We start from the raw sequence: 26,850 nt of genomic DNA on the forward strand, positions 1-26,850 counted from the left end.
CACCCCTGGCTGTGTTCTGAGCGCTTCACAGATATTAGCTCATTTGATCTTCACCACACACCTTGGGGCTTGGGCCCACTGTTATCCCCATTCTACAAAGGAAGAACCCAAGGCTAGAAACCAACAGCCCTGCTTCACAGCCAGGCTCCGCCTCCCACTGCGCCCCCTCTCTCTACTTTCCCTGGGGTCTGCAGGAACCTGAAACCCGCCCCCAACACTGGAAGGACTTGCTGGAAAATCTCTCAGCCATTTGGAACTCGGGATGACCTTGGGATGCACGGGAGGAAGCAGCTTTGTTGAGCACGTCCACCTGGCCTGCCAGAAAATGTTATTTGTTTAAAAGCTGCTCTTCATCAGAATTTACTAAAACGTGGCATCTTGTTCTTCATGTCAACGTGCAGCAGACACACAGCGATCCCACGGTCTTCAGTCCGGGCAGCATTGCTGGATTTATTGGCATCAACACTGATAACACGGCCTGCTCAGCAAAGTGTTATGGATACAAACAAAAACCAAACGGACAACTCGAGAGCCCAAGCTGCTCAGGAGGCCGGAGAGAAACAGCAGCGGAAAGCGAGCGCTGGCGCGGCCCGGGGAATGGATGGCATGGGCTGCGCAGGAGCCACAGATGGCAGAGCGGTGGCACGTGGCCGGGAAAGATGCCCTCCAATTTACACACAGCTTTCGTGGGGCGGGCCTGGTGGGCTCCGGAGGCCCTGGCCAGAGAGTGTTTCATCTGGCTCCAGCGAATGAGAGGAGAGGGTTAGGAGCCCGGAGCCAGGGCCCAGGGGCGCCGCCAGCTTGGCGTCCTACCTGCTCCGAGCAACTGCCTAACTGAGACTAACGACCAGAGGAGCTTCAGAAATAATTTTCTGTTGATCTGAAGTAAATTCTCTACCGGAGAGCAGTACATCCAATCACAAACTGTCTGTCTGCATGCTGGCCCTCATAAATCAGAGTTTACGGAAAGAGGCTGGAAGATACTGAAATTTACAATGGGAGCACAACGGGCAATTTACCCGGCGGGCACGAGGCGGCCTCCTCCTCAGCACCGCCCTCCCGCTCCAGGCCCTGAATCAAAACCAAGGCACGGGGCTGCTTGCCGTGGCCCCTGGCCGATAAACCTTCACTCCCAACAGGAACCCCGGCGGCTGAGGGGTCCAGCGCAGGGGACTGCACTCCTGGGTGCTTCTCTGCTCCCTGCACCTGCCTGCAGTAGCAGCAAAGGGCATTAGTGGGCGCCCGTGGGAAGAGAGGGCTGCCTGCAACTGGCTTCTGGATGTCCTGTTTGTCCACACGCGTGGCTTTTCTTTGGCTGTACATAAGGAGCTATTCTCTGCACCAGACAGACCTCTGTGGTGCTGCTGGCGAGCTTCCTGGATGGACTGTGGTCGGGGAGGGGCTGGGGGCAGGGAAGCGGCGCATCCGGTGCCGGCGGGGCTGCACCCAGGGCAGGGGTCACAGGTGGCTGTGTGGTGTCCGGATACTGAAATGATGGTTGTCCTGTTTCAGCTCGGGTAGGGCTTTCCCCTACCAGAGATGGGGCCGCAGGTGTCCATCAAGCTCTTGGGTACACAAGGCACACCTTATGGTGTTGGAGGGACAGAAAAGCACAGGCCAGCCACGGTGAGATGGGTCAGTGCGGCCACCTGAAGAGCTGGCCCAGACTTCTGCCGCCCATGGTGGCACCGTCACCTCCAACCCTGGCCTCGGTGGGGGAGGGAGACACCGAGTGACTGAAGCTACCTGCAAAGCTTCCAAGGTCAAGTTCCACAGTAGACAACAGAGTGTTGTTTGTGGCTGCAGGTATTCGTTTAAATAAAACAGCGAATGAGTTCATTAAGCCCTATTAGCCAGTACAAACAGATTACCATAAATTGGAAGTATTGGCAACCACCACTTAGCCAGGAAACATTGGCGCCACTCCAAGGATTATGCCCGCGGCCTTCTCTGCGCTTTCCAACAAGGACAGAACATGTGGCGCGCTCAGAAGGGGCGGCAGGCCCAGCTGTGAGCGTCTGCGAGAAGGGAGTCCCCCTGTCAGCCTGCCTGTCTCCCAGCTCTCTAAACCATGGCAGGCTCAGCCAGAAGCGGCAACTGGGGCGATGTGGGATTAGCTGCTTCTCTTGCCCACGCAGCCCAGCTTCGGAAATCAACGCTCAGAACGGCTCTAATGCAGTCCCAGAACTGGTGCCCGAGGGGTCCGGGCAGGAGCACCTCTCTCCTCCATTTGCTGCTGCTGTGTAGCCAAGTCACTGGAGCTCAGAACACTCACTGGAATGAGGAGGAGCAACTCATTCAGAAGACAGAACAGCCGGCCGGCGCCGCGGCTCAACAGGCTAATCCTCCACCTGAGGCGCCGGCACACCGGGTTCTAGTCCCTGTTGGGGCGCCGGATTCTGTCCCGGTTGCCCCCTTCCAGTCCAGCTCTGTGCTGTGGCCCGGGAGTGCAGTGGAGGATGGCCCAAGTGCTTGGGCCCTGCACCCGCATGGGAGACCAGGAGAAGCATCTGGCTCCTGGCTTCGGATCGGCGCAGCGCGCTGGCCGCAGCGGCCATTGGAGGGTGAACCAACAGTAAAGGAAGATCTTTCTGTCTGTCTGTCTCTAGCCAGAGGTCGGCTGTGCCGCACCACAGGGGAGTCTAGGGAGCGCAGACAGACAAGCACCCAGTGCATGGGGACCACACAGTCAGAGCACTGGTTGATGTTTACTGAAAGGAGAGGGATCGGTGGGTGGCTGTGCTGCTCCTGGCCCGGCAGTGGCTGGCCACCTAACACAACTGCCTCAGTCCATCATCCGGACCATCCCGGGAGGGTGTTACGACACCCACCACTGAGATGAAGGCCTGAGCGGTAAGTCAATGCTCCCACCTGACCCAAACAGAGGAAGAGGGGCCTCCCTGACTTCATCCAAGGCTCAGAACTATGCTGGTTTTATCAAACCACAAGTTTTTATCTTCAACTAGTGACATGGGGTAAGGCAGACAGCTAGATTAGGGTCAGAGCTGGAGGCCATACCTTCCCTGCCCCACGTAATCCCACCCACGCACCTGTCAATCCGATGGCCCTTTCCCTGGGATGTGCTTCCCTTTGCCTGGGACCTGGGGTAGTCCACGTAAACACTCCCCTTTCTAAGCTCCTACAAAGCCTCCCCTCTCTTCTCTCCCTGTGCGGCCCCAGAGCAAGCAGGGTACGGGAATCTCTCTCTTCTCTACCTGGCCCACTCTCCCTGAGCAATGCCCACATGTGTGTGTGTTTTCCTCACCTTCTGAATAAACGTTACCACTTGGCACACTGTGTGTATACCTGCACGTAGGATGTTTCCCTCCTGGAATAGGAATTCAGGCCCAGCCTGGCCCACAATACTACGGCTGAAATTGAGCCTTAACCCGAAAGCTTCCCAGAAACCTTTGTCCTCAAATGAGATCACTGGAAACCCCATGAGCGGCGGGCTGTTTCCCCCAGGGGTTCTGGCACTGTGAGAGGCGAGGTCACTGTGAAAGGGCAGCTGGTGCCCACCCTCCCCGTGCACAGCTCAGCACCTCCGCCCAGGCTGCTCCCTGCCTCCTGTCCTGAGGGTCCTACGGGGAGGCACGGTGGGGACAGACAGGGCCCCACTTTGCACACTCAGACAGTGGGCTTTCAGCGCACCTCTGCTCCTGTCCTCATCTGTACAGGGTCCCAGCACCAAGCCATAGCACGCCGCTCTGGGAGGTGAGTGAGGCAACTTCATGTGAGTGACACATCAGTACCATTGGTCAGAGACGTCCAAGGCACGAGGAGAGTTAACCTCCGAACACAGAGGCTGGCGCCACGTGGCAAGAGGCCCACCATCGGGGCTGGCTCTCTGGCTTCCTGCCGCGTGGCCAGGAAGACTTGCCGGTTACCCTCAAGAAGGCCGCAGCCCAGGCCCGCGGGGAGCGATTTCCTCGCAAGCCGTCTTTTCCAGGACAGGGACACTCACCTGTGATGATGCCATTTTTCTCCAGGGGCTCCTGCCAGCTGACCTTGAGAGACGTGTCCAGGATCTCCGTGAAGCTCAGATGTCCCACTGCCCCTGGTTCTACCAGTTAAAAACAGAAGCATCTGTTACCACGAGAGCCCAACTCCCTTTTGATCCGATTTGCGTGGCAGGGTCTAACCACGGACAGGCGTGGAGAGCCAGGACCAGCTGAAACGGCAGGGAACATCAGAGGAAAGGCAGGAGGGGGAAGACGCAAGGCGTCCCCGCTGTCAGCACGTAAATGATCTTGCCTGGCTGCATCCCAGCCGCACGGAGAGCTGAGGCCACTGCCAAGGGAGGTTTACACACACGGCTCCTTCTCTGCCTTCGTCCTTGCTCTCATGGGAGCGGAGCCGTCAGGCCGGCTGGATCCTGAGGGCAACTGCTCCACAGAGCCTCTCTGGACAGCTGTCTCCAGCCCTGGGTCTGGCCTGGGCTGGGCTCTAGAAATGCAGGGTAGGGGCGCTACCTGTGAGACACCACCTGACGCCACCCTGCTCCCTCCCAAGGGATTCTGGGGACAGGGCTTGAGAAAGAACATTCTCAGGTTCCGGCTACAGGGGCTTCCTCTGCCTGGAGATTCCAGGAGCTTCTTTGTGCACAGCCCCCTGCTGGCCTGGGAGGCTGCAGCAGTCATTGTTAACACTGGCGTCAGGGCTGGGCTCAAGAGCTGCCTGCTCTGAGACCAGCTCTGCAATCAAACTCCCCAAGCCTCAGTTTCCTCTTCCGTGAAATGGGAAACATAAAAACGACTCTGCAAGGTAACTGTGAAAATAAAATTTAATAAAAACACAAATGCATTAGCTTGCCCTGGTGTTGTGAAAATGCCCACCAAACGTGAGCTGCTCGCATGACCAATCAGCGGCAGCCTGTCCTCAGATTAGAAACTGCCTCTGGGCTGTCACCGTGGCTCACTAGGCTAATCCTCCACCTGCGGCGCCGGCACACCGGATTCTAGTCCCGGTCGGGGAGCCGGATTCTGTCCTGGTTGCCCCTCTTCCAGTCCAGCTCTCTGCTGTGGCCTGGGAAGGCAGTGGAGGATGGCCCAAGTGCTTGGGCCCTGCACCAGCATGGGAGACCAGGAGGAAGCACCTGGCTCCTGCCTTCGGATCAGCGTGGTGCGCCGGCCGCAGCGGCCATTGGAGGGTGAACCAACGGTAAAGGAAGACCTTTCTCTCTGTCTCTCTCTCTCTCTCATTGTCCACTCTGCCTGTCGGAAAAAAAAAAAAGAAATTGCCTCTGGAGGGCAAAGACACCCAGGTCCAAGCCCAGGCCCCCAGCTCCGTTCAGTGCAACAACCTGTGGCGTGAGGCTTTCCTGTCTCAACCCAGGGACAGCCGGACAGAGAATGAGTGCCCTGCAGCTGGACAGAACCTCATCCCCCAGCTTGCCTGGCTTAGGGCTCTGCACTGCCCCTGCCATGCTCTGCTGTGGCTGCCCTGCCCTGAGTGGTGGCCGGGAGGAGAGCAGGTGGCACTGGGACGAATGTGGCGAGGGCCGCATTCCCACAGATCTGGTGACTCCCCAGCCTGCCTTGACACCTGCACAGCCACAGATGCATGGGCTCAGGGGAGCAGCTGGAGGGGAAAATTCGTGGGCAGGCTGAGGTCTTAGGGTCAGACAGGGCTGGCGTGAAGGGGAAAGGAGAGAAGGCTGCCCACTCACATGGCCAGGCGGAGTGTGGCTCCTGGCAGGCATCCCCGGCCCAGCCGCTCACCAGCAATCCAGCTGCTCAGCTCGACTGGCGCTGCTCTCCCTCTCACCATCACAGCCTCACCTAACGCCTACCCCGTGGTACCCAAACCAGCAGAAACGAGGGGGACACAGTCAGGGAGGAAGGAGGAATCGGGGACACAGGAAGGAGGGAGGGAGGGCACCTGCGGAAGGGACAGGGACTCACTGTCTCCGCACACATCACGTAGGGGCTCGCCCCGGCCAGGGTGGGGCAACAACTACCCACCCACCTCCCTCCTCACAGACCTCTCATGAGGCCAGCGACACTTCTCCAATGATAAAAGAGGCGACCCTGCTTTAGGCTGAAGCCAGGAGAGCAGGAAGCTAAGGTGTGGTGGTGGTGGTCCCCCAGGGAGGCAGTGTTTGTGGGACTTCCAGGTGGAAGTCTCGCCCCCCGGGGGCTGTTCTGACCCCTGCCCGCCTTGCTGGTGCAGACGGCAGATTTTTAGGAGAATTCCATGCCTGGCGCGACCCTGGGACTTGGACAAAGCCTTCGAACACAACCTGGAAGTTTTCAAAAACGGTAGGAGCTCAGAGGACATCCTCATTTGCTGTAATTTTCAGACTTTTTAGGGGAAGGCTCGCAGGCTGACACATCTCACTTCTCGGGGTGGAAGCCGGCGGGATGGAACGGCTGTCGGGACTGTGGGGACTGTGTCGTCCTCCCCCGACTGCGCGCTTCCAGAGAGACACGCTGGCGGATTTCTGAGCTGGCTCACTTGCTCTCGACCAATGGGGGAGCCGAGGAAGCGTGCTGCTCCTCTCCCGTTCTCAGTGCCTCTGCTGCCTGCATCCCTGCCCATGCACGTGGCCCTCTAGCTCTGCGGGAACCAGCTGGCAACATCTGGGCTTCAGATGTATCTTCTGTTTCTCTCTACTGCCCCTCTCTCAACGAGTTCTTATTTCACTGGAGCCCTGGAAAAGCAAGCCGCTAGGTGTGGAAGTAACTGCAGCACCACTGGCGAGAGCGATGGAGGCCGTACCTCCAGCACCTGGCCTTTTCTTCTAAAGGCTTTGCCTCCCTCAAATAGCAACATGTAAGAAATACAAGCAAGAGCCTCGGGCCTCAGGGATGACTTCAGCCTTCCTGTCCACCTTTCAGAGTGACATCGCACACGTCTGAGCAGGCAGGACAGGCTCCACGCCCATCGAGGCGTGATTCCGTCAGACAATTCTAAGAACATGACACTGCTTTTGGCTTTTCCTGATGAGAGGGAAATACGATTTATGACTGAGAAGCAATCATTTATATATGTAATGTATTTGGCATATATATATATACACACGCAAGCTTTTTTTAGAGCATTCATTAGATATTCACAAATACAGACCATATCCTGGACCATTAGACAAACCACAGCAAATTTAAAAGAACTGAAACCATGCCACCTCTGTTCTTTGATCATCATGGAATCAAATTGGAATCAAAAGCAGGAAAACTGAACAGTCTCCAAAAATGTGGAAATTAAACAGCACACTTACAAATAATCCAAGGGTCAAAGAGGAGTCTTACAAGAAACAAAATATGCAGAACTGAATGAAAATGATAGCACAGGATACCAGAAGTTGTGGGATCAGCCAAAGCAGCACTGAGATGGAAATTCATAGCCACTGAACAGTAGCTCAAGTCAGAATAAAAAACCTACCACAAAGCATAAGCAAAGGGAATCCAACAGCATATAAAAATAAATACTATGATAAAGTGGAATTTATTGCAAGTAGACTTGGCTGTCAACATTTGAAAACCTATCAAAGTAATCCAACATTTCAACAATCCAAGAAGAAAAAAAAAACAGGTTTGTATCAACAGATACAGTAAAAGCATGTAGAAAAAAAAAATCTGTTCATGGTGAAAACTCTCAACAAATTAGTAATAGTGGGAATGACCTCAACTTGATAAAGAGCATTTACCAAAAAAAAAAAAACAAAAAAAACAACCATCCATCAGAGTAGAAAATCAGATGTTTCCCCTCTAAGACAGAGACCAGGCAAGAGAATTCGCTGTCCCCATTCTTCTTCCACACTAAGAAGAACTAAACACACACACAGACACACACACACAAATAATCAAGACTGGAGAAATCGTAATCAGAGCAGTGAACCGTACGTATGTCAGTGTCCTGGATGTGACGGTACACACCGGCTCTGCAACTGTAAGCTCTGGGGAACACTGGGCAGAGCACGGGTGGTCATCCCAGTCTGATTCCTTATCCTCTCGCCTGGGAATCCGTAACTCTCCCAATAAAAAGTTCAGTCACACAGCAGAGAGCAGCTCACAGGTGAGTGTGGGGAGAGCTCCCGGGATCACTTCACAGCAGCTGTAGTGTTGCTTTCTATTTGCCGTTGTGGGGGGGAGGGCCCTTAGCCTCAAAGGTCAAACAGTTCACATTTCCTTCCTCCCAAGTCCCTAACTGGACACAAACTTTGAGATCATGGCCAGATGGGGTGTTCTCTCACCACCAAGTGGTGGGGTAGAAGCCAGGCTGCTAAGAGGCCAGGAGATTACAAGAGGTCAGGGACTCCAAGCAATAGTTTATCTGGTAAAAAACAAGGAGCCACTGTGCAACTCCGTGGGGCCGTACAGTCAGGGGCTGCTGGTGTGGGGTGGGGACGACCTGAGCTTACTTGCTGGGGGAGGAGGAGGAGTCAGTAGGAAAAAGACTGGGAGAGAGACAAGAAAGGGACAGGGAGGAAGACAGGGAGATGAGCAAGGAGGCTCGGCCAGGGCCAGATGCTGCACCCAGGGAGGGCCAGGGTGAGGAGGGCACGGTCGGTCTTGACCTCTGCATTGCCAGGGAGGAGCACAGCGGAGCTGGCAGTGTGAGGACAGAGAGTGGCACAGGGGAGGGTGAGGGACCCCGCACTCAGCGGGCGGAACCTTGAACCTCGCCCCCGGCCCAGCTGTGCCCCCTGGCCCAGCAGGAGCTGGAGCAGAGAGGTGTGGCAGCTCTGGGCGATTTTAAAGAAAAGTTAGTGTGAAGTCTCCTTATAAAGGGAGTATGCACACTGGGTAGAACTTAAGAAATGCAGAGAGACACACATGTAAAAAATGCCCATAATCATACCCCACTGAGATAACGACTCTCGCATTCGTGCGACCCATTTCCTCCAGCGTCTTTTCTTGGCTCATCCTGTTTTATATAAATGCATTTTGATAAAATTTGTATCTCCTATAATTTTTTTCACTTAACGTTATATAATGATCATTTTCCTTCAAAATTTTTGAACTTGAGAGTTTTGTGGTTTTAATAACTACACAATATTCCTTCTACCCTGCCAGTCAGTCGGTAACTTTTCCAGTCCTCCCCACTGAGAACATTTAACAGCCTTTCCTATTTTTTTTTTTGTTTTTTTTTTTTCCTGATCACAAATAACTATAATGAGTCTCCCCGTACAAAAACACCTCTGTGCACACCGGCGATGAGTGTCTTGGGACGGCTTCATCACCTAGAGCTTTCGAGGCATGGCGGCTGGCCGGAGAGCAGACAGGGAGCAGCTGGGCACGACCAGACGCATGTAGTGCAGAGAGGCTTAGGGCTGGGAGCACTCAGGAGGATCAAGGAAGTCGACATCTGGGTGAAGGACAAGCTAGGGAGCAGCAGGCGGCGGGCCTGGATTCTGTCTCCAGAGCTCCTTCCTCCAGCCAAGACCTCTGCTACAGCAGCCACCGCCTTCCCCCAGTCGACGCAAGTACCTTTCAGGGACCCAGCTTGTGAGAACACAGGCTCCCTCCTGCCCCGTCCCCGCCCCAGCCCAGCCTCGGAGGGGGCGTGGCACAGACAGGACGCGTGCACCGGAATACTTACTGTCTTCATGAGTCCGCACAAGCTGTGGCGTGCTGGGCGGCCCGTCCCCCGGCGTGGTGAAACACAGGGCTGAAGTGAGGTAAGCAGTGAACTTCCTCAAGTTGGTGATGTACCCGTGGTGGACTCCATGGAAATCCGGAGCAATGGTGACCACGGTGACAGCCTCAGGCACATCTGGCGGCCAAGCCAGAAGCTGGGAGGGAGCAGGTTGAGAGAGACATCTTTTGAGTTGCATTGCCTCACTCTTGCATCTGGGTCAGAGTTTTATTCTACAGCTAGTATGTATTTAGAGAAAGCTGAGGCCGGCGCCACGGCTCACTAGGCTAATCCTCTGCCTGCGGTGCTGGCACCCCGGGTTCTAGTCCCGGTCGGGGTGCCGGATTCTGTCCCGGTTGCCCCTCTTCCAGGCCAGCTCTCTGCTGTGGCCCGGGAGTGCAGTGGAGGATGGCCCAAGTGCTTGGGCCCTGCACCCGCATGGGAGACCAGGAGGAAGCACCTGGCTCCTGGCTTTGGATCGGCGCAGCGCGCTGGCCATAGAAGCCATTTGGGGGGTGAACCAACGGAAAAAAGAAAGACCTCTCTCTCTGTCTCTCTCTCTCTGTCTAACTCTCACTGTCAAAAAATAAATAAAGAAAGCAGAGTCGTAATTCAGTTCATAAACCTTACATCTGATAATGTCTTAAGAGATCTATCATAGGCTATGGCATAAAAAGATATTACAGATAAATACGACATCTATGTTAGCTTACTTTAGAATAATGGACACTCTCTCAAACCTTTACCTTCTCTCCACCTAAGTATGTTACAGAATTTGAGTTTAACATTGAGGAATAAAGACGCCCCACCTGTTAATTCAACTGAATCAGAACAGTGACACACACGAATGTTTCCAGATAGGCACCTACTCTACGCAAAAAGAAGCCCGTGATGCCACAGGAAAAATCTCAATTACTTATAATCTGTATCACAGTAGTTTCCTGACAAGGACTTGAGAAGATTGGTTATGACATTAAAGAAATGTAGTACACACGCATATTCCAGGGAAAGTTGTTTTGATGTGTATGTATGTAAGGCTTAATCCCTGGGACACCAAACATCTCTAGGACTAACGGGATCTGGCAGTTGAGGTGCCACACCCACCAGGCGTCTATGCAGATCAAACAGACCACTGAGCCACGAGGTGCGCCGAGCCGTCTCCCAGTGGGACGCTGAACGCTGAGCCTTCGGGCTCGCCCTGTGGTCTCCCAGGCTGGGAAGGAAGAACCCTGGGGGACGAATGCAACTTCCTTTCCAAAAAGCTTCTGTCTTTGACGTCTGGGAGGAAAGAGAAAGGCAGGCACATCGCCAGCTATGTCCGCCTCTCTAGCAAACAAACCAGTATCTGAAGCCAAGTCGTTTGAACCCAAACTGGACCGGGTGTCTGAACAAACGATGCTCCTGGGCTGTGCAGAATCACCAAGCACGGCACCACAAGAGGACCCCTTCTCTGCGAGGGTGTCCCTGGGTTCCCCACCACGGAGGATCAGTGTTGGTAAAACGCAGCTGGGCTTCCAGGTGCAGTCAGGAGTGGCTAATCCACACGGCGAGAGGAGCTGCACCTTTGGCACTTGCATCCGCGCCTGTGGACACAGGTCACACCAAAGAAACCAGGTGTGCTCTTTAGGAGGAGGTCGTTTGCCCAAATGCTAATTCCTACCAGTGCCAAGTTGGCCCCAAGGCCTTTGGGAAGGATGGCCTTTCTCACGAGGTGCGCTCTTCCCTAAGAGCCAGCCCCTGACCAGTAGCAGTGAGTGAGCCGGCATGGCTGATGACATCATCTTGTAAAAACAGACTCCTGCAACAGTCCAGATGAGGCCCTGCGTTCTTGATGGAACTGCAGTGGCAGTCTCCGGTGGCACCGGGAGAGTGTCACATATCCAGGCACCCACCTTGTATCCCTGGTTGATGCCGTTGATAAACTGCTGCGGGGGTGGGTTCCACAGGAACCGGATCGTGGTGGAGTTCACGGCTTCCGTCTGCACGTTCTGTGGGGGCGCGGTCGGCACTGTTTCCAGGCAGACGTGGGAGGCAAACACAGGCAGGAGATACCGTGGGAGGAGAGAAAAAAAGGCAAACCTGAGCTGCCACTTGGCGTTCACAGACAAACCACAGCCCCCAGGACTGGGAGGAGCCAGGGCACACGGGAAGCTCTTAGTGGCCTTGTGTAGAGAAGGAACTGGCTACCTCTCGCCTCCTGATGGAGAACTCCTTATAGCATAGCCAAAAAAGTGGGCTAGACCAACTCCTCGTTCCACAGAGCCAAGGTGGACAGCAGGCAAGTGCTACGATTTCTTTCTCAGCTGCCAATATTGGAGCTCAAAGGAAGGCTCTTCCCGAAATACGTCCGGCATGTACCACCATCTCCCAGCTCAATGGAACTACGTGAGCAAATAAAGAAAACACAGCTGTCACCCCCCTCCCCAATCTGGACTGTTGTTCATTCACTTGGAGGGTAAATTTCTCTTTGCCTCTCAATAGCAGCAATATTTTTTGGATTTTTCAATTTTTTTTTTGTTCCTTTACTGAACAGTTATTAAAGCAATGATATACCTGCCAAGTGAGTGCCTTCAGAGAATGTACACTCTGGGGAAGACGCCTGTGTGATTCTAGGTGGGATATCACTCTGCAAATACTTACAGCAGAGGGACTGACCCTGCAGCATGTCTGGGAGGAATGGGGACGGCGGCGTGCAGGTTGGTGCTGTGACCAACCTTGGCCAGGGGTGGGAGGAATGGGGAAGGCGGTGTGCAGGTGGGTGCTGTGACCAACCTTGGCTAGGGGCGGGAGACCGTGAGCACGCCAGGCATGGGCGTGTGGGGAGAGAGCCTGGGTCACCGCACACGCACACCACACAGCAGCTGCCAGGGTCTGCCATAAGCACAGGAAAATGGAAAGCTTTTGAGACAAGGCAGGGTGTGGTGGGGCTGGGTTTTCAAGGTCAGTAACTCCATTGGCCCGCCCGAGGGACGGCCTAGTGGACTGTCCAGGTGGGAAGGAAGATCCCGGATCTTTAGGAGGTTGTTTCCAACGTGAGACACAGAAGCCCAAAGGATCTGTTGCTCCAGATGGAGAAGCAAAGACAGGGCCTGCTGGGACGGCCCAAGTTGCACTTCTCACAGCTCCCCACCTCAAGGGTGCAGCTGCTCAGGAAGACTGCTCAAGCCGCACAGGGCCACTCCTCTGAGTCACATTCTCCCCTCCCAGACTCTGTGGAGTACAGGTGACCTCCCTGGTCCCTCTGCCAACAAGTCACCCAGGAAACTGCCATGCCTCCCATTCCCTACCCATCAGGAGTTGGACTGACAACGGCCACAGGGGTTACTGTTCTAGGAAAGCTGGGAAGCACATCGCATCCGCCTAAGAAGAAACCAGGAGAGCATCACCTTTCCCGGGCCCCCAGAGCGCCTAGACCCATGGCAGGCAAGGGGAGTAGGTGCTGCGCCCCCGTGACGGAGTGCCGGGCCAAGACGAGGGATGCTGGGCAATGGGTGAGGGCAAACAGCAGTCCTAGGGATTCAGCAAAAGCCTCTGATGAATTTTAACTTTCAATCATCATGAAAAGAAAAGCATAAAAACCTCTCAGCAGAGAAGAAATTTAAAGGAACTTCCTAAACTTGATAAAGACATCTGTAACAGGCCTACAACTGACACCGTATTGAAGATGAAAGATTGAGTACTTCCCCCTAAGATCAGGACCACGGCAAAGATGTCTTTCTTGTGACACTATTCCGTAAGTGCAAGTTGGGGAACAGCGTCGGAAAGGAAGGAAGGGGTGGACAGGTGGGAAAGGAAGGAGGCCTCTCTATGCGCAGACAAAACAAAGGTCTGTCTAGAACGTTCCTAAGAGTCAGCAATAGGAGAGCTCCCAGAATTAACTAGGGTATTAGTAAGATCACAGGACACAAGATCAGATAAAAGAATCAAATATATTTCTAAACATGAGCAATAAACAATTCGAAATTGAAATTAATAGCTATGAAAAATGAAATAAATACACACTAAACCAGGCACACAGTAGATCTGTATTCTGAAAACTGCATAACACGGATGAAGGAAACCCAAGCCCAGGCGAGTGTGTGGTCATCGTTTCACACAAGTGGACTAGAGGACAACACAGGAAAGGGGATGCCTCTCCCAAACCAGCGAGTGGCTGGAGTGCCAATCAAAACTGCAGTGAGGTACGCTTTAGAAATGAAAAAGGTGATTTTAAAATTTATATGTAAATATAAACTAACTAAAGTGGCCAAAACAATTTTGAAAAAGAAAAACTGGATAGCCTTTACTTACATGGTTTCAAGACAAATTATAAAGCTACAGAAATAAAGTAGGACGTTACTGGATAACAGATGGACACATTGGTCGATGACACAGAACAGAGTCCATGAGTACTTTCTAGAGAGTCCAGAAATTACACATATATTAACAGGTTTTGTGATGAAAGCATAAGATTTTTTTTTTTCAACAAATTGGGCTGGAAAAAATGGACAGTCATATGCAAAAAGAGAGAAAGAAATAGAGGGAGAGGAGAGAGAGAGAGAGGGAAGAAAAGAGGGGGAGGGGAGGGGAGAGGAGAGCAGAGGAGAGCAGAGGAGAGCAGAGGAGAGGAAGGAAATGTAGTCAGCCAGGGTCTATACTTCATACCATATATGAAAACTAACTCAGAATGGATCCTAGGCTTCAACATAAACCCAAAATAAAACTTCTAGGAAACAATGGTTGTGACATTGGGTTAGGCAAACATTTCTCAGATATTATACCAAGGATACAATCCATAAAGAAAAAGTGATAAAATTGGCTTTACAGAAATAGAAAACTGCTCTGTACTAGACACCAGTTAAGGCAGTGACCACAGGCTGGGAGACAAGGTCTACAAGACAAACAGCACATGAAGGACTTTCGTTAAGAACACATAAAAAAATTTAAAAATCCAGTAACATGAAGACAAAAACCCAAAACACGGGCAAAAAGAAAATGCAGTGAGAGCAAAGCACACGAAGAAATCCTGCACATCACGGGTCGTCAGGAAAATCAGTGTCACCATGAGACTCCAACCACACCTGCCGGGAGGGCAAGACAACAACCAAACGTCCATGAAGAGGAGAGCCGCTGAGGACCTCACCCTGCACGGGGAATGCACACCGGTACAACCACTTTGGTGTCCGCTACAAAGATGAACATGCATGTAGCCACACAACCCAGTAATCCTGCCCTTAGGTATGGGTGCAGCAAGAGTGAACACTTATGGCCACATAGAGATCTGCAAGCAATGTCTACAGTGGCCTTAAGGACAACCCCAGGGGCTGGCATTGTGGTGTGGTGGGTTGGACTGCCGCCTGTTCTGGTCCTGGCTGCTCCACTTCCAATCCAGCGTCCTGCTGGTAGCCTGGGAAAAGCTGCATGGGATGACCCAGGTGTTTGGGCCCCTACACCCATGTAGGAGATCTAGAGTGGGCTCCGGGCTCCTGGCTTTGGTCTGGCCCACCCCAGCTGGTGCAGCCATTTGGGGAGCAAACCAGCAGATGGAGGACTTCTCTGTCTTTCCCTCTTTATCTCTGTGACTCTTTCAGATAAATAAAATAAACCTCTTCAAAAAAATAAGAACCGCTCCAAATAGCAAACATCCCGAATGTTCTTCACTTGGTGGTGGGGGAAACAAACTGAGGCGTGTCCACAGAGTGGGAAGTTGTACCACTCGTCGCTAAGAGGCAGACGGACACCGCCACCCATTACCCTGAGGGCAAGGAGACAGACTGAGAGGACCACACTCTACATTACTGCCTTACGGTCCATTCTGTATGGGGCAACATTAGAGGAAGAGGAAGAAAACCACAGTGGGATTAGGGAGGAGTAGAGGTGTAGTATAAAGGCACCATTATAAGGGCATGTGGAGGTGATGGACAGATTAAGCATCTCAATTTGTGGTAATGCATATAGACGCAACACAGATGCCAACTTACAGGACCCTACACTTAAAAGGGTGAACCTGGCTGCATGTAAATTATGCCACAGCAACCTTTACTTCTGAAACACACTATGAGTTGTTTTCCACTTTCCCCATTGGAGGGGTGTCGTCTGTATCCAGGCCCCTGGAACGGAGCCTCTGGGGCTTCTCTGACCAACAGAACATGACCCAGACCTTAATAGACTGGCACTTTTTCCTTTCTGGGAGCAGAAGAAAAGTGGTTATGGGAGAGAGGATGGACATGCTGATCAATGCAACAGAACAGAGTCCAGACACGGCTCACACATACATCAACTAGTTTCCAATAAAGGCACACAGAAAAGACAGAAAATACTAGAAATATTGGACTTTCTTCCTGGGAACCCTGAGCACCCATGTAAGAAGCGCAAGGACCTGAGACCATGGGGCACGTCTCCAAAAGACAGGCCCAGGGGAGCCCAGCCCCACAGCCTTTCCCACCGAGGCACCAACAGAGGGTGAAGCCTCTTGCCCACCTCCCACTTGGCAACCAAAGGGAGACACCACCAGGTGCAGGGAGCCACCCTGCCAAGTCTTGTTCAGATTCCTGCTCCACACATCGTGACGTGCAATACAACAGCTGTTGCTCGAGGCTCTGGAACTCCGGGGCCATGTGTTAAATGGCCACAGATAACCAGCCATGGTCTCCTTCCCTGAAAGAAAGGAAGGAGGAAAAGAGCAGGAAGGAGGAAGAAAGGGGCAAGGGGAGAAGAAACATCCAGAAAAGACTGAAAAATGGAACTCACATTCTTTGGGATGGCGGAAGGGGTCTCGGCCCTGGTGGGCTTCGCTCTGGGGTTCCACGGAAACAATCCTTGCCTCTGGGATTCTCTAAGGCTTTTCCATCACATCGATATGGGGCAAGGTAGTTCACCTAGGACCACGAAGCTGGAGGCCATAAGCCCCAAAACCCTGACGCTGGTATACTATTACCCCCACTTGTTAACTTGAGCAGTGCCGCCTTCCCCTGCTATGCCTCTTTTATTTGGGACCTGGGGGGGGGGGGGAGCCATGTGAACAGCCACTCTCCTCCCAAACTCATAAAAGAAGCCTGCAACTGGGACTTCAAAATGTTGCTAGATTCTCTACCGGAAGGCCGCAGGGATCTTACACTGGAAATCATGGGGATTCGGCAGGATTCCAACAGTAGGAGCCCTGCAGTTTGCAGGGCACATGTGTGCCTTTGCCCCGTGCTGCAGCTGCTTGAGGGCACGCCAGGACCTGTGGTCTCCCCGGCTCTGGCCCCGCGTCCTGCAGTCAGTGCTGCCTGGAGACCACTGTGGTCTCAGAGAAGCCAGCGCGCCCAGTGCCTTCCTCTGCTGAGCCAGTGAAGGAGGCCCAGCCCTCCTTCCCCGTTATGTGGCCTTGGGCAAAATCATGAACTACATGGTGCTAGGAAAAGAGGCGCAGCATAGAGAGGAGGCAGTGTACGAATTTACAGCCAGACCGAATTTATTCGGAGAAAATAAGAGGTGGGTGACCGGCTGCCTGTGTGCACCTGGATGGAGCATGTGACAGAAGGCCCCGACCCCCAGGGGCCAGGCTAGGGATGGGGTGGGGGTAGGAGGTAGCAGGCAGAGGTGAATTCCTAGAACTGGGTGGGGCCTTGGGCGCCTGGAAGAGAACGCAGGGTGGGGTATGAAGGCAGTAGGGGTGTGAGGCCCAATGAGATTCAAGGGCAAGGAACACATCCCAATGTTTATAGATCTTTTGGGCAGTGAGCAAAAACGGCTGAGGCTTATGTCTTTGTTCCACCATACGGGATCTTCAGCAAGTTTATGTAATGTGTGAATTATGAAAAAAATGCAGGAATTTAAAAATTTTTTAGCATCAAATAAATTTTCCTTTTAATTCCATTTTCCACAGACTTTTGGAATTCCCCTTGTATGATCACTCAGCCTGGCCCATGCCACACCCCAGTCACAGAGCACGATGCTTCGAAATTCACTCTTCGGCCTCTGACATTCCGAGGCCGGCGAGGTTATGATCTCAAGCCTCACATGTCCTTCTTCCAGTCCTCCTGGGCTTCATTGCAGAAGTGACCAATCCTACATTCCCAAACCCTCTGCTTCTCTCTGTCCTAGCCGGTGCCATCGGGAGCGAATCAGAAATGTGTGGACGACAGAACTGGAAATTCCCTCAGGCGAGAAGAAGTACAGCCAGAAAATCCTTCCTGAGCTTCCAGGGGGGAGCAGTGATGGCTGGAAAGGTCTTAATTAACCAGGGGAGAACAAGACAGGGGCCTAGCTCTGAGACCGGCCCCTGTGCAGAAAAAGGGAGGCCAGACGTGTGCAGGGTGAGTCGCAGCCTGCTCTGCTCACAGCTCCTAGTGGGAAGCCCTAACCTCCCGCGGCTCAGAACGGGGCCACAGGGACATTTTCTCCCCAGATAATTAGCATTTAAAGTGCTGTTCTTTCCCTGCCCTCCGCGGCAGGCCTTGAAGCAGCCTGGTAAAGTGACAGGTGTTGGGTTCTTTTCTGGCTTTCATTGCTCAAAAAGAAATCCATTTTCACTAGATAATTCCCCCTGCACAGGCCCGAGTAGGTTCCTAGCCTTAAGTTCGACATAGCCCCAGACCATTTGACACTGTCTCTGTGTTCACAGCGAGGACAAGAACACCCAGGGCACACAGACACCGAACAGGAACTTGTGAAAGGGAGAGCAGAGGGGCAGCTTCCCATCCCTGAGGTTTCATCTGTCATGGAGCCGTCAGCAACCATGATGAAACTGCTGCTGCTTCTGCCTGGAGACGGGCGCTCTTGGAGTGGGCAGTCAGGGGCGCCACTGTGCGGAGCAGCAGTCCTGTGTCTGGCGTGGGCTACAGTGGGGCCAGGGGAGACTTCAGACTGTCAGGGTGGGGCTGGTGCTGTGGTGTAGCAGGCAAAGCCACTGCCTGCAGTGCTGGCATCCCATATGGGCGCCAGTTCAAGTCCTGGCTGCTCCACTTCTGATCCAGCTCTCTGCTATTGCCTGGGAAAGCAGTAGACGATGCCCTAAGGCCTTGGGGCCCTGTACCATGTGGGAGACCTGGAGAGAGCTCCTGGCTTCGGATCGGCGCAGCTCTGACCGTTGCGGCCTATTGGAGTGAACCAGCAGGGGGAAGACCTCTCTCTCTGTCTCTCATTCTCTCTCTGTGTAACTCTTTCAAATAAATAAATCAATCTTAAGAAAGAAAAAAAAGACTGTCAGGTTGTGTGGCCATACACCATGGCTCATGAGGAAGCTGCCACATTTTACCCTGAGAAGGCTTTCTAGGACATGCTGGACACAGTTCAAAGGTCAGTGGTTGCCAGGACTTTGGAATAAGTAGATGAAGAAGAGGGGGAGTGTTGGGGTCTGTCAGGCCACTGGCTACAACAGTTAACCCTACATCTGGTGGAATGTTTACTGTACCAGCAATATCCTTTACAAGTGTCACACATAGGACATTCCAAAACACAAGAACACGTGTCCATGAGCAGCTTGCATGGTCGAATTCCCTTATCTTGGTCAACGGTTACTGATGGGGGTTTCCAAATTCTTTGTAGGGTTACACAGGGTCCCTTCCTGGCCAGCAGCCTAAAAGTGCCCCCTCCCCCCCAGTCTTGCTTCAGACCCTACTCTGCTGACCTAAAACGAACAGCCTTTTCTGCCGGACCAGTCACCCCCATGCCTTCTTTGGACGCACATCTTAAACCTAACATGGAGCACGTGGGACTTTTAGGGTAAGGAAACTGCTCTACATGATAATATCACGGCAAGTGCACATTATGATGTGTTTGCCAAATCCGACTGTATGTGCAATGGAAGGCGAACGCCGGTGTCAGCCGTGGCTCTGGGTGACAATGAAGTATCAGTGTAGGTTCAGGGACTATAACAAGGCACCATTGGAGGGCTGTTGATTGGTGGGGGATGCTGTACACACATGGGTCCAGAGGGTACCCAGGAGCTAAACTTTCTACTGAATTTCGCTATGAACTTTAATTGCTCTAAAAAATAAAGTCCTTTTAAAATGCAAACCTTAACACTTGTAGCTCATTGTGTGAACTCTGAATCTGGTTAACTATCCCCGCGGCACAGTGGGGAGGCCACACAGTGCTTCCCTGGGACCGACGCCCATCCACGCTTCATTTCACTCGCGAGCTGCTCATCACCAGTGAACTGCTGTTTGAGACAGAGACAGATGGAGACAGACAATGTGTGTGTGTGTGTGTGTGTGTTTGCTGGGGGTATGATCTTCAAATTAACTTGCTGATATCTTGACCCATCATTTATAGAAGGTATGTGTGGTTGTGTGTATAATTACCAAGCATCTGCTATTCCCTAATAAGATGAAAATAATTTAAAATTTCTTTCCCTCCTTCTATTCCTTCCTTTCTGACTGGTAATGGTGTAGATTCAGCAAGATCTCATTTTTGATGGAACCTCACAATGAATCACCGTTTTTAGAAACTTGAAGAAACGTTTTAGAACAAGCCACATAATTAAATCAGCTTGGTACGAAGCACTGCAGGGACTGACAGATTCCAATAATTGACTTTTCAAAATATTCTGGGCCACAGATGACAGGAATTTTTTAGGATTTTAATTCTCTAATCAAATAAAAAGGGACGTGCCAATACTGTCTATTTTCCTCCTGCACGCTTCCGGTTTGGAATTTTTCAACCTAGTTTTAAACGTTTCGGATGTGTGCAATCAAAACTTACTGAAAATTTGATTTGTGAAGCCATCAAAGTCTGTAGTTCACTTTACATTTAAAAATGTAAAATTAAAAGTATCTGTCTACGTAATTAAAACTACTGCATATAAATAGAGATATGATAATGAACAAACAAATTTTTCGTTAAAGGGAAGTCAACAGCTACGCCACTCAGAGAGTGAAACAATTTTCTATTCAGGGGATGTAACAAGGACCATCTCTGACTCAAATCTGCCTAATGTTGTATTTGATGAAAAAGGAACCTACAGAAGCAATGATTCAGGGCAAACTGGGCCAGCAGCCTCTTCCCAGAGCACGGATGCTACGTGGAAAAAGACATAAAATGGTAAAATGTCTGCAGTGCAAAACAGGAAGCAGCGGTGTTCCTGAGCATGGTCACCCCTGTATCCGATGGGCAAGAGAAGCATCTCACAGCCCCGTTGAATTCCTCCTAAAACTGCACAATCGCTCATTTACCGGGCTGCGTGGGTGCTGCCGGGGTGTGCGTGTTTGGGACCAGGGACACGCAGAAGCAGGCGCCACTTCTGAGCAACACTGAGTGACGTACGGATAGCATGCCACCTCGCTCTGACAGGTCAGAGGAGTCTTCACTGCCGACCAGTAAGTACCGGTGCTAGTGCCCGAATTTGGTAAACAGCATGGATTTGGATCCCTCAGAGCAAATGTTTAGAACACTATGGCAAAAGCAAACAAAAACTACAAAAAACCACCTGTGTTCCATCACTTATTCGAGGCGTGCGCCGTGGGAAGTTTCCAGGGTGAGCCTTCCTGGATCTCAGTGAGACGCCTGTGAGGGCCGGGAGAGGCCAGGCCTGGGGGAGGCGGAAGCTGCACCACCACGGGGCAGCAACCGAGGCCTTGATGGATCCTGTGAGAGCTCTGCAGGGAGACGCCTCTTCAAGTTCTCTTCCCTTGAGGCAACGGGACGGGGCTTTTCTCGGGGCCTAGCAACCAGCCAGTACCCCAGGCTGATCCCCAGAGGGAGTGTCTCCTGCTTCCTTGGGTCAGGCTCCCAGTGAAAGTCAGAGTTGTGAGCCCAGGGGCCCACGTGCCAGCACTAGGACAGTCCTGGAGGGGCACCACAGTACCCACTGCACATCACACAGGCTCCTGGGAGGAAACAGTCAGAACCATATGCACACGGTGGGCTGTTTTGTTTGTTTTTTAAAAAAGCTGTCCTTCCTGGGACCCATTTTATTTTTTACTTTATTTGAAAGGTAGAGAGATCTTGCATCTCTGATTCCCTCCCTAGATGACAGCAACAGCTAGGGCTGAACCAGGCTAAAGCCAGGAACTCAGAGCTCAGCCCCGGTCTCCCAGGGGGGTGTCAGGAACCCAATCACTTGAACCAATACTGCTGCCTCCCAGGATCTGCATTAGCAGGAAGCTAGAACTGGAGTGGAGTCAGTCCTAGACCCCGGGGCCGTCAGATACGTGATACAGGCATCCCAGCTGGAAGCTTAACTGCTCCGCTCCCACGTGGACATTTGGGATGAGAGCTACAGAAAAAAGTACATACATTTTGGATGCCAATGCTGACAGAAAGATAGAAAGACCTTATTGCAAAATTCAGTCTAAAAGGCTCGGGGACTCAAGAGCCCATGGCTGCATTAGCAGAGGGGGTCTCCCACATAGCAGGTGGCCAGCACCCCGCAGTTCTTTCTCAAGTTCTGTTACAGGAGTGGGAGGTCTATTAAACTGCAAGACGCTGTAGTCCCGTCTGCTTTTTGATTCATGAAAAACCTGCAATCAGTAAGCCACTTCTGACAAAAGAATTTCTTTGGGGGGATTCAAATGCACGCTACAGAACAAGCGCAGTTACTAACAGTCCTCCTCACGCTTTATTTTGCTTGCAAGTCAGAATGACAGAGAAAAAGACCTTCCATCCGGTAGTTCACTCCCCAAATGGCCCCAGTAGCCAGGGCCGGGTCAGGCCTAAGCCAGGAGTCCAGAACTCCACACGAGTCTGCCACGTGGGTGCAGGGGCCCAAGTACTTGGCCACCTTCTGCTGCTTTCTCGGGCACATCAGCAGGGAGCTGGGTCAGAAACGGAGCAGCTGGGACTGGAACTGTAGCTCTGACATTGGATGCTGGTGTTCTAAGCCTAACCTGCTGTGCCACAATGCTGGCCCCTGCAATGGAGGCTTTTTGAGTTAACAAGTACTGGACTAGGTTTGTCTCCCAGTCCCCTGACGCATCACCCATGCATCTTCACACAATGTTCTTCAAAAGTAGAAACTTTCCTATTCCATTTCGTATTGTTGTGCATCAGCTGCCCAAAATAAGAATTTTGCAAGACTCCGTCATCTGAACAAAGATTATTAGCATTGCTATTTTTGGCAAAGGGGCCTCACTTTGAAGATCTGCTGAAGGGTAAGTTATAGGCACTGAAAATGCTTCTCCTGTGACGGCTGTGAACAGCCAAGTGAACGCAGCAGACGATACTAAGACCTTGGTATCGTACAGAGTCCTGGTTCGGATACCACAGCAAGAACACCGTGGGGGCCAGAGTTGTGGTACAGCAGGTTAAGCTAACACTTCAATGCCGGCATCCCCTGTCACACTGCCAGTTGGAGTCCTGGCTCTCCGCTTCCGATCCAGCTCCCTGATTACGTGGGTGGGAAGCAAGGCTGGAGTTCCTGGTTCCTGGCTTCAGACTGGCCTAGACCTGGCTATTACAGCCATCTGGGGAGTGAACCAGTAGGTGAAAGGTCTTGGCTCACTAGCTCTTTCCCTGTTCCTCCCTCCCTCTTTGCAGCTCTGCCTCTCAAATAAATCAATCTTAATAAAACCACCACAGGATGGGGGCTCACAAACAGCAAACGTCACTTCTTACAGTTCTGGAGGCTGGGAGGTGCAGAATGAAGGAAGGTATGAATCTGGCACACGACTACGTCCTCACGGATGGCACTTTCTAACTGTGATCTCAACCGCAGAGGGGGTGGCAAGCCCTCAGGGGCCTCTTTTACACGACCCCACTCCCAGAAACCACCTTGCAGTTTACGTCCCAACATCTGAATTTTGGGGGGATTCAATGATCCAGGACAGAGCGCACACAAACATGTCAGCACAGATGCAGATTCAATGCCAAACCTCAACCATGTTGTGGGACTGAAAATTGTGTACCTCGTGACAGACAGTTGTGTGATTCTACAGGAGTCTGTGCTTGAGTTTGAAATAAAAATTACTAAAACCGGCAGAGAAGCCTCTGCAGATACACAGAAATCCCCATTACGTTGAAATACTTGATACGGAGAATGTCTGATCAGATCCAAAATCCATTTGCATTATCACAGAGTATTTGTTAAAGAAATAAAAGAATTGTTAACCTGGAGAAATACAGTAGCCCTAGTGAATAATTTAAAGAGACTGAATTATCTGACTTTTTGGTGAATGGTAGAGAAGACGTTCCTCTCAACAGGAAGTAAGCACTCTTCCTGCATGTGTGACTTCCTCCCAGTGCAAAGACCTTCTTGCCAATGGTGACTTGGACAGACTTGAAAGTCCTAAAAGGAGCCACCTCAAGAATAAACCAGATATGAAAAAAGTTATGTTCACCAATCAAGACTGTCACTAAAAAATCATGAAGAGTAGATAAAGCTAATTAAAAATGAACCTTAATGGCCGGCGCTGTGGCTTAACAGGCTAATCCTCTGCCTTGCGGCGCCAGCACACTGGGTTCTAGTCCTGGTTGGGGCGCCGGATTCTATCCCGGTTGCCCCTCTTCCAGGCCAGCTCTCTGCTATGGCCCGGGAAGGCAGTGGAGGATGGCCCAAGTGCTTGGGCCCTGCACCTGCATGGGAGACCAGGAGAAGCACCTGGCTCCTGGCTTCGGATCAGTGAGATGCACCGGCCACGGCGGCCATTGGAGGGTGAACCAACGGCAAAAAGAAAGACCTTCCTCTCTGTCTCTCTCTCTCTCATTATCCACTCTGCCTATCAAAAAAAAAAAAAAAAAAGAACCTTAATGAAGAATGGGATGGGAGAGGGAGTAGGAGGTGGGACGGGCGGGAATGGGAGGAAGAACCACTATATTCCTAAAAGCTGTACATTTGAAATTTGTATTCACTAAATAAAAGCCTTCTAAGAAAACTGTGAAGAGTTTTTTTTATGTGTAAGTTTTATGCAAGTTTAATATTTAAGTCTTCAGAACATTCTTCAAAGATGACCAATGAGGCTTTTCTTTAAAATATTTATTTACTAGAAAGGTAGAGAGAGGGAGAGGGGGTGGGATCTTCCATCTGCTGATTCTCTCCCCCGATGGACCCAATAGTTGAGGTTGGCTCACAGCAAAGCGCAGAGCCCAGAATCCCACCCCAGTCTCCCAAGCTCCTCTTCTGATCCAGCTCCCTGCTAAGGGTCTGGGAAAGCAACAGAGGAAGGATAGCCCAAGTCCTTGGGCCCCTCCACCCATGTGGGAGACCTGGAAGAAGCTCCTGGCTCATAGCTTCAGCCTGGCCCAGCCCCAGCCACTGTGGCCATTTGGGGAGTAGACCAATGAATGGAAGATCTCTCACTCTGTCTCTCCACTCCCCACCCCCGTAACTCTGACTTTCAAATAAATCAATAAATCTTAAAAAACAAACAAACAAAGAAGCCAATCCAACACTTCCACCAACGATGGGAATGCTGAAGTCAGCCTATGGCCTTCCCCCCATGATTGGTTTGTTTTTGTCCTAAGAGTACTTGCTGTTGGACACACAAGTCTCCATCCTTCAAAATTACTAGAAATAGAAATAGTTGGGTATGCCACCAACGCTATAGACAGTTACACAGTTAAACTTTGCCTTCAATAATTTTATAATTTCTTTTATAAATGTTTTAAAACTACTTTAGTTTTATGAATAGATAAAATATGTTTACACAGTTTCAATGTCAGGACTATAAAGAAAGGAAATTTAGACAAGCTTAATTTCTATTTCTGCAGCCCCCTTTTCCCTACAGCAATCATTCTAGAAATATTCCTCTTTCTTCGTTACAGCCGTAATAGTCCATCTGTGGACACACCAGTTTACTCCACCAGTCTCCTAATGATGAGCGTTTTTATAGATCCCAGTCCAGTATTGTAACAAATACTGCAGTACTGAACAGTCCTGCCATATGTCTTTCCACTTGTTTAGAAATATCTTTGGGATGAGGTTCTGAGGGCAAAGTTGGTGTGTGGAAGGTTACAGCTCAGGGATTTGTTGCCAAACTCTCCCGCATGAGTGAGAGAATGAAGAAAATTGTTTTATTCAGGCCAGTGTTGTGGCACAGCGGTAGATGCCAGCATCCCATACTGGAGCACTGGTTTGAATCCTGGCTATTCCACTCCAGATCCAGTTCCTTGCTAATGAGCCTGGGAAGGCGGTGGAAGATGGCCCAAGTTCTTGGACCCCTGCTACTCATGTGGGAGACCCAGACGGAGTTCTTAACTCCTGGCTTCAGCCATTCGAGAGGCTGGAGAAACAGAGACACAGAGAAAGAGATCTTTCCACTGGTTCACTCCCAAAATGGCCACAACACACACGGCTAGGCCAGGCCAGAGTCAGGAGCCAGGAACTCCTCCTGGGCATCCCATGTGGGTGGCGGGGACTCAACCCTTGAGCCATCAGCCGCTGCCTTCCCGGGCTCTTCAGCAGGGAGCTAGATGGAGGTGGAGCAGCTGGGACTCAACAGGGGATACCAGCACTGCAAGCGGCCGCTTAACCTGCTGTACCGGCCCCTATACTAGTTTTTCTTTTTCAAATGAAAAAGGACTAAACATTTGTACGTGCAAAAGATCATCTCCACTTTGAAATATTTAAAATCTACAATTTCAAATTCTATGAAGACTTCTATTCAAAACCGTTAGGAATGAGATACCAGCACATGCCCGTCAGCCCTACATCTGTACTGTAGAGTTCCTAGAGACAAGAACACGACCACACAACCCGAGTACAGCTGCTAAATACCGTGTGTCCCTGCCACCCGCTCTCCAACGCTCCTGCTTGCCCGCGTGCACCTGTCCAGGTCACACTCTCCTGTCTCCTGCATCTGAGCCTTCGCTGCCCGTTGCCTTGCCCTGTGCGACTTTGGGATATTGCGGCCCACCTTCTCCACCTTCACGTGCATACGCCCCCCAGGCTGAGCCTGCCTGGTGCTGCTTCCCGAGGTGGCCCAGGCACTGTCTCTCACAGCTTCCTGCCCAGCGGTGCCCACTTCTGATTTTCCCACCCCCGGCGGTGACCTTTAGACTTGCTACCAGGCCTCCCCAGGGCACAGTCATTCTTTTTTCCTTGTGAAGTGAACTTTGCGAGACGACCTGAAACAATCCCGCTCCTCACTGAACGCGCTCCCACTACCTTTGGCATACGCTGAAGTCTCGTGATTGAACTCGCTGGGGTTGCATCTTCCTGCACTCCCTCTGCAGTCCTGGACAAGGAATCGTGTCAAAAATGGTCTCTCCGCGTAGCCTCGGCTCTGAGCGCCTTTCCACTCGGCCAAGGGCCATCTGCACGCTGCTGCTGACCCTGCCTATTTCTCGCCATTTTTCTCCTGGTTGTCAGCTTCTTTCTTCTCTATTTTAGAAGATCTTGATATGGAGATACCACCTTTTTTTTCCTGGGAT

General features: G+C 51.6%; 1 protein-coding gene across 1 annotated transcript in view; it reads right to left on the reverse strand.

The window, feature by feature from the left end:
• SDK1 (sidekick cell adhesion molecule 1) overlaps positions 1–26,850 on the reverse strand; it is a 983,380-nt gene that overhangs the window by 143,784 nt on the left and 812,746 nt on the right. The window contains exons 18-20 of the mRNA XM_062180134.1: positions 11,472–11,587; positions 9,544–9,736; positions 3,965–4,063 (exon numbers count right to left, since the gene is read on the reverse strand). Coding sequence (XP_062036118.1) covers positions 3,965–4,063; positions 9,544–9,736; positions 11,472–11,587 — 408 coding nt within the window. The remainder of the gene's footprint in view (positions 1–3,964; positions 4,064–9,543; positions 9,737–11,471; positions 11,588–26,850) is intronic.

Source organism: Lepus europaeus, chromosome 21 (assembly GCF_033115175.1).
Source record: "Lepus europaeus isolate LE1 chromosome 21, mLepTim1.pri, whole genome shotgun sequence".
Lineage (NCBI taxonomy): Eukaryota > Metazoa > Chordata > Mammalia > Lagomorpha > Leporidae > Lepus > Lepus europaeus.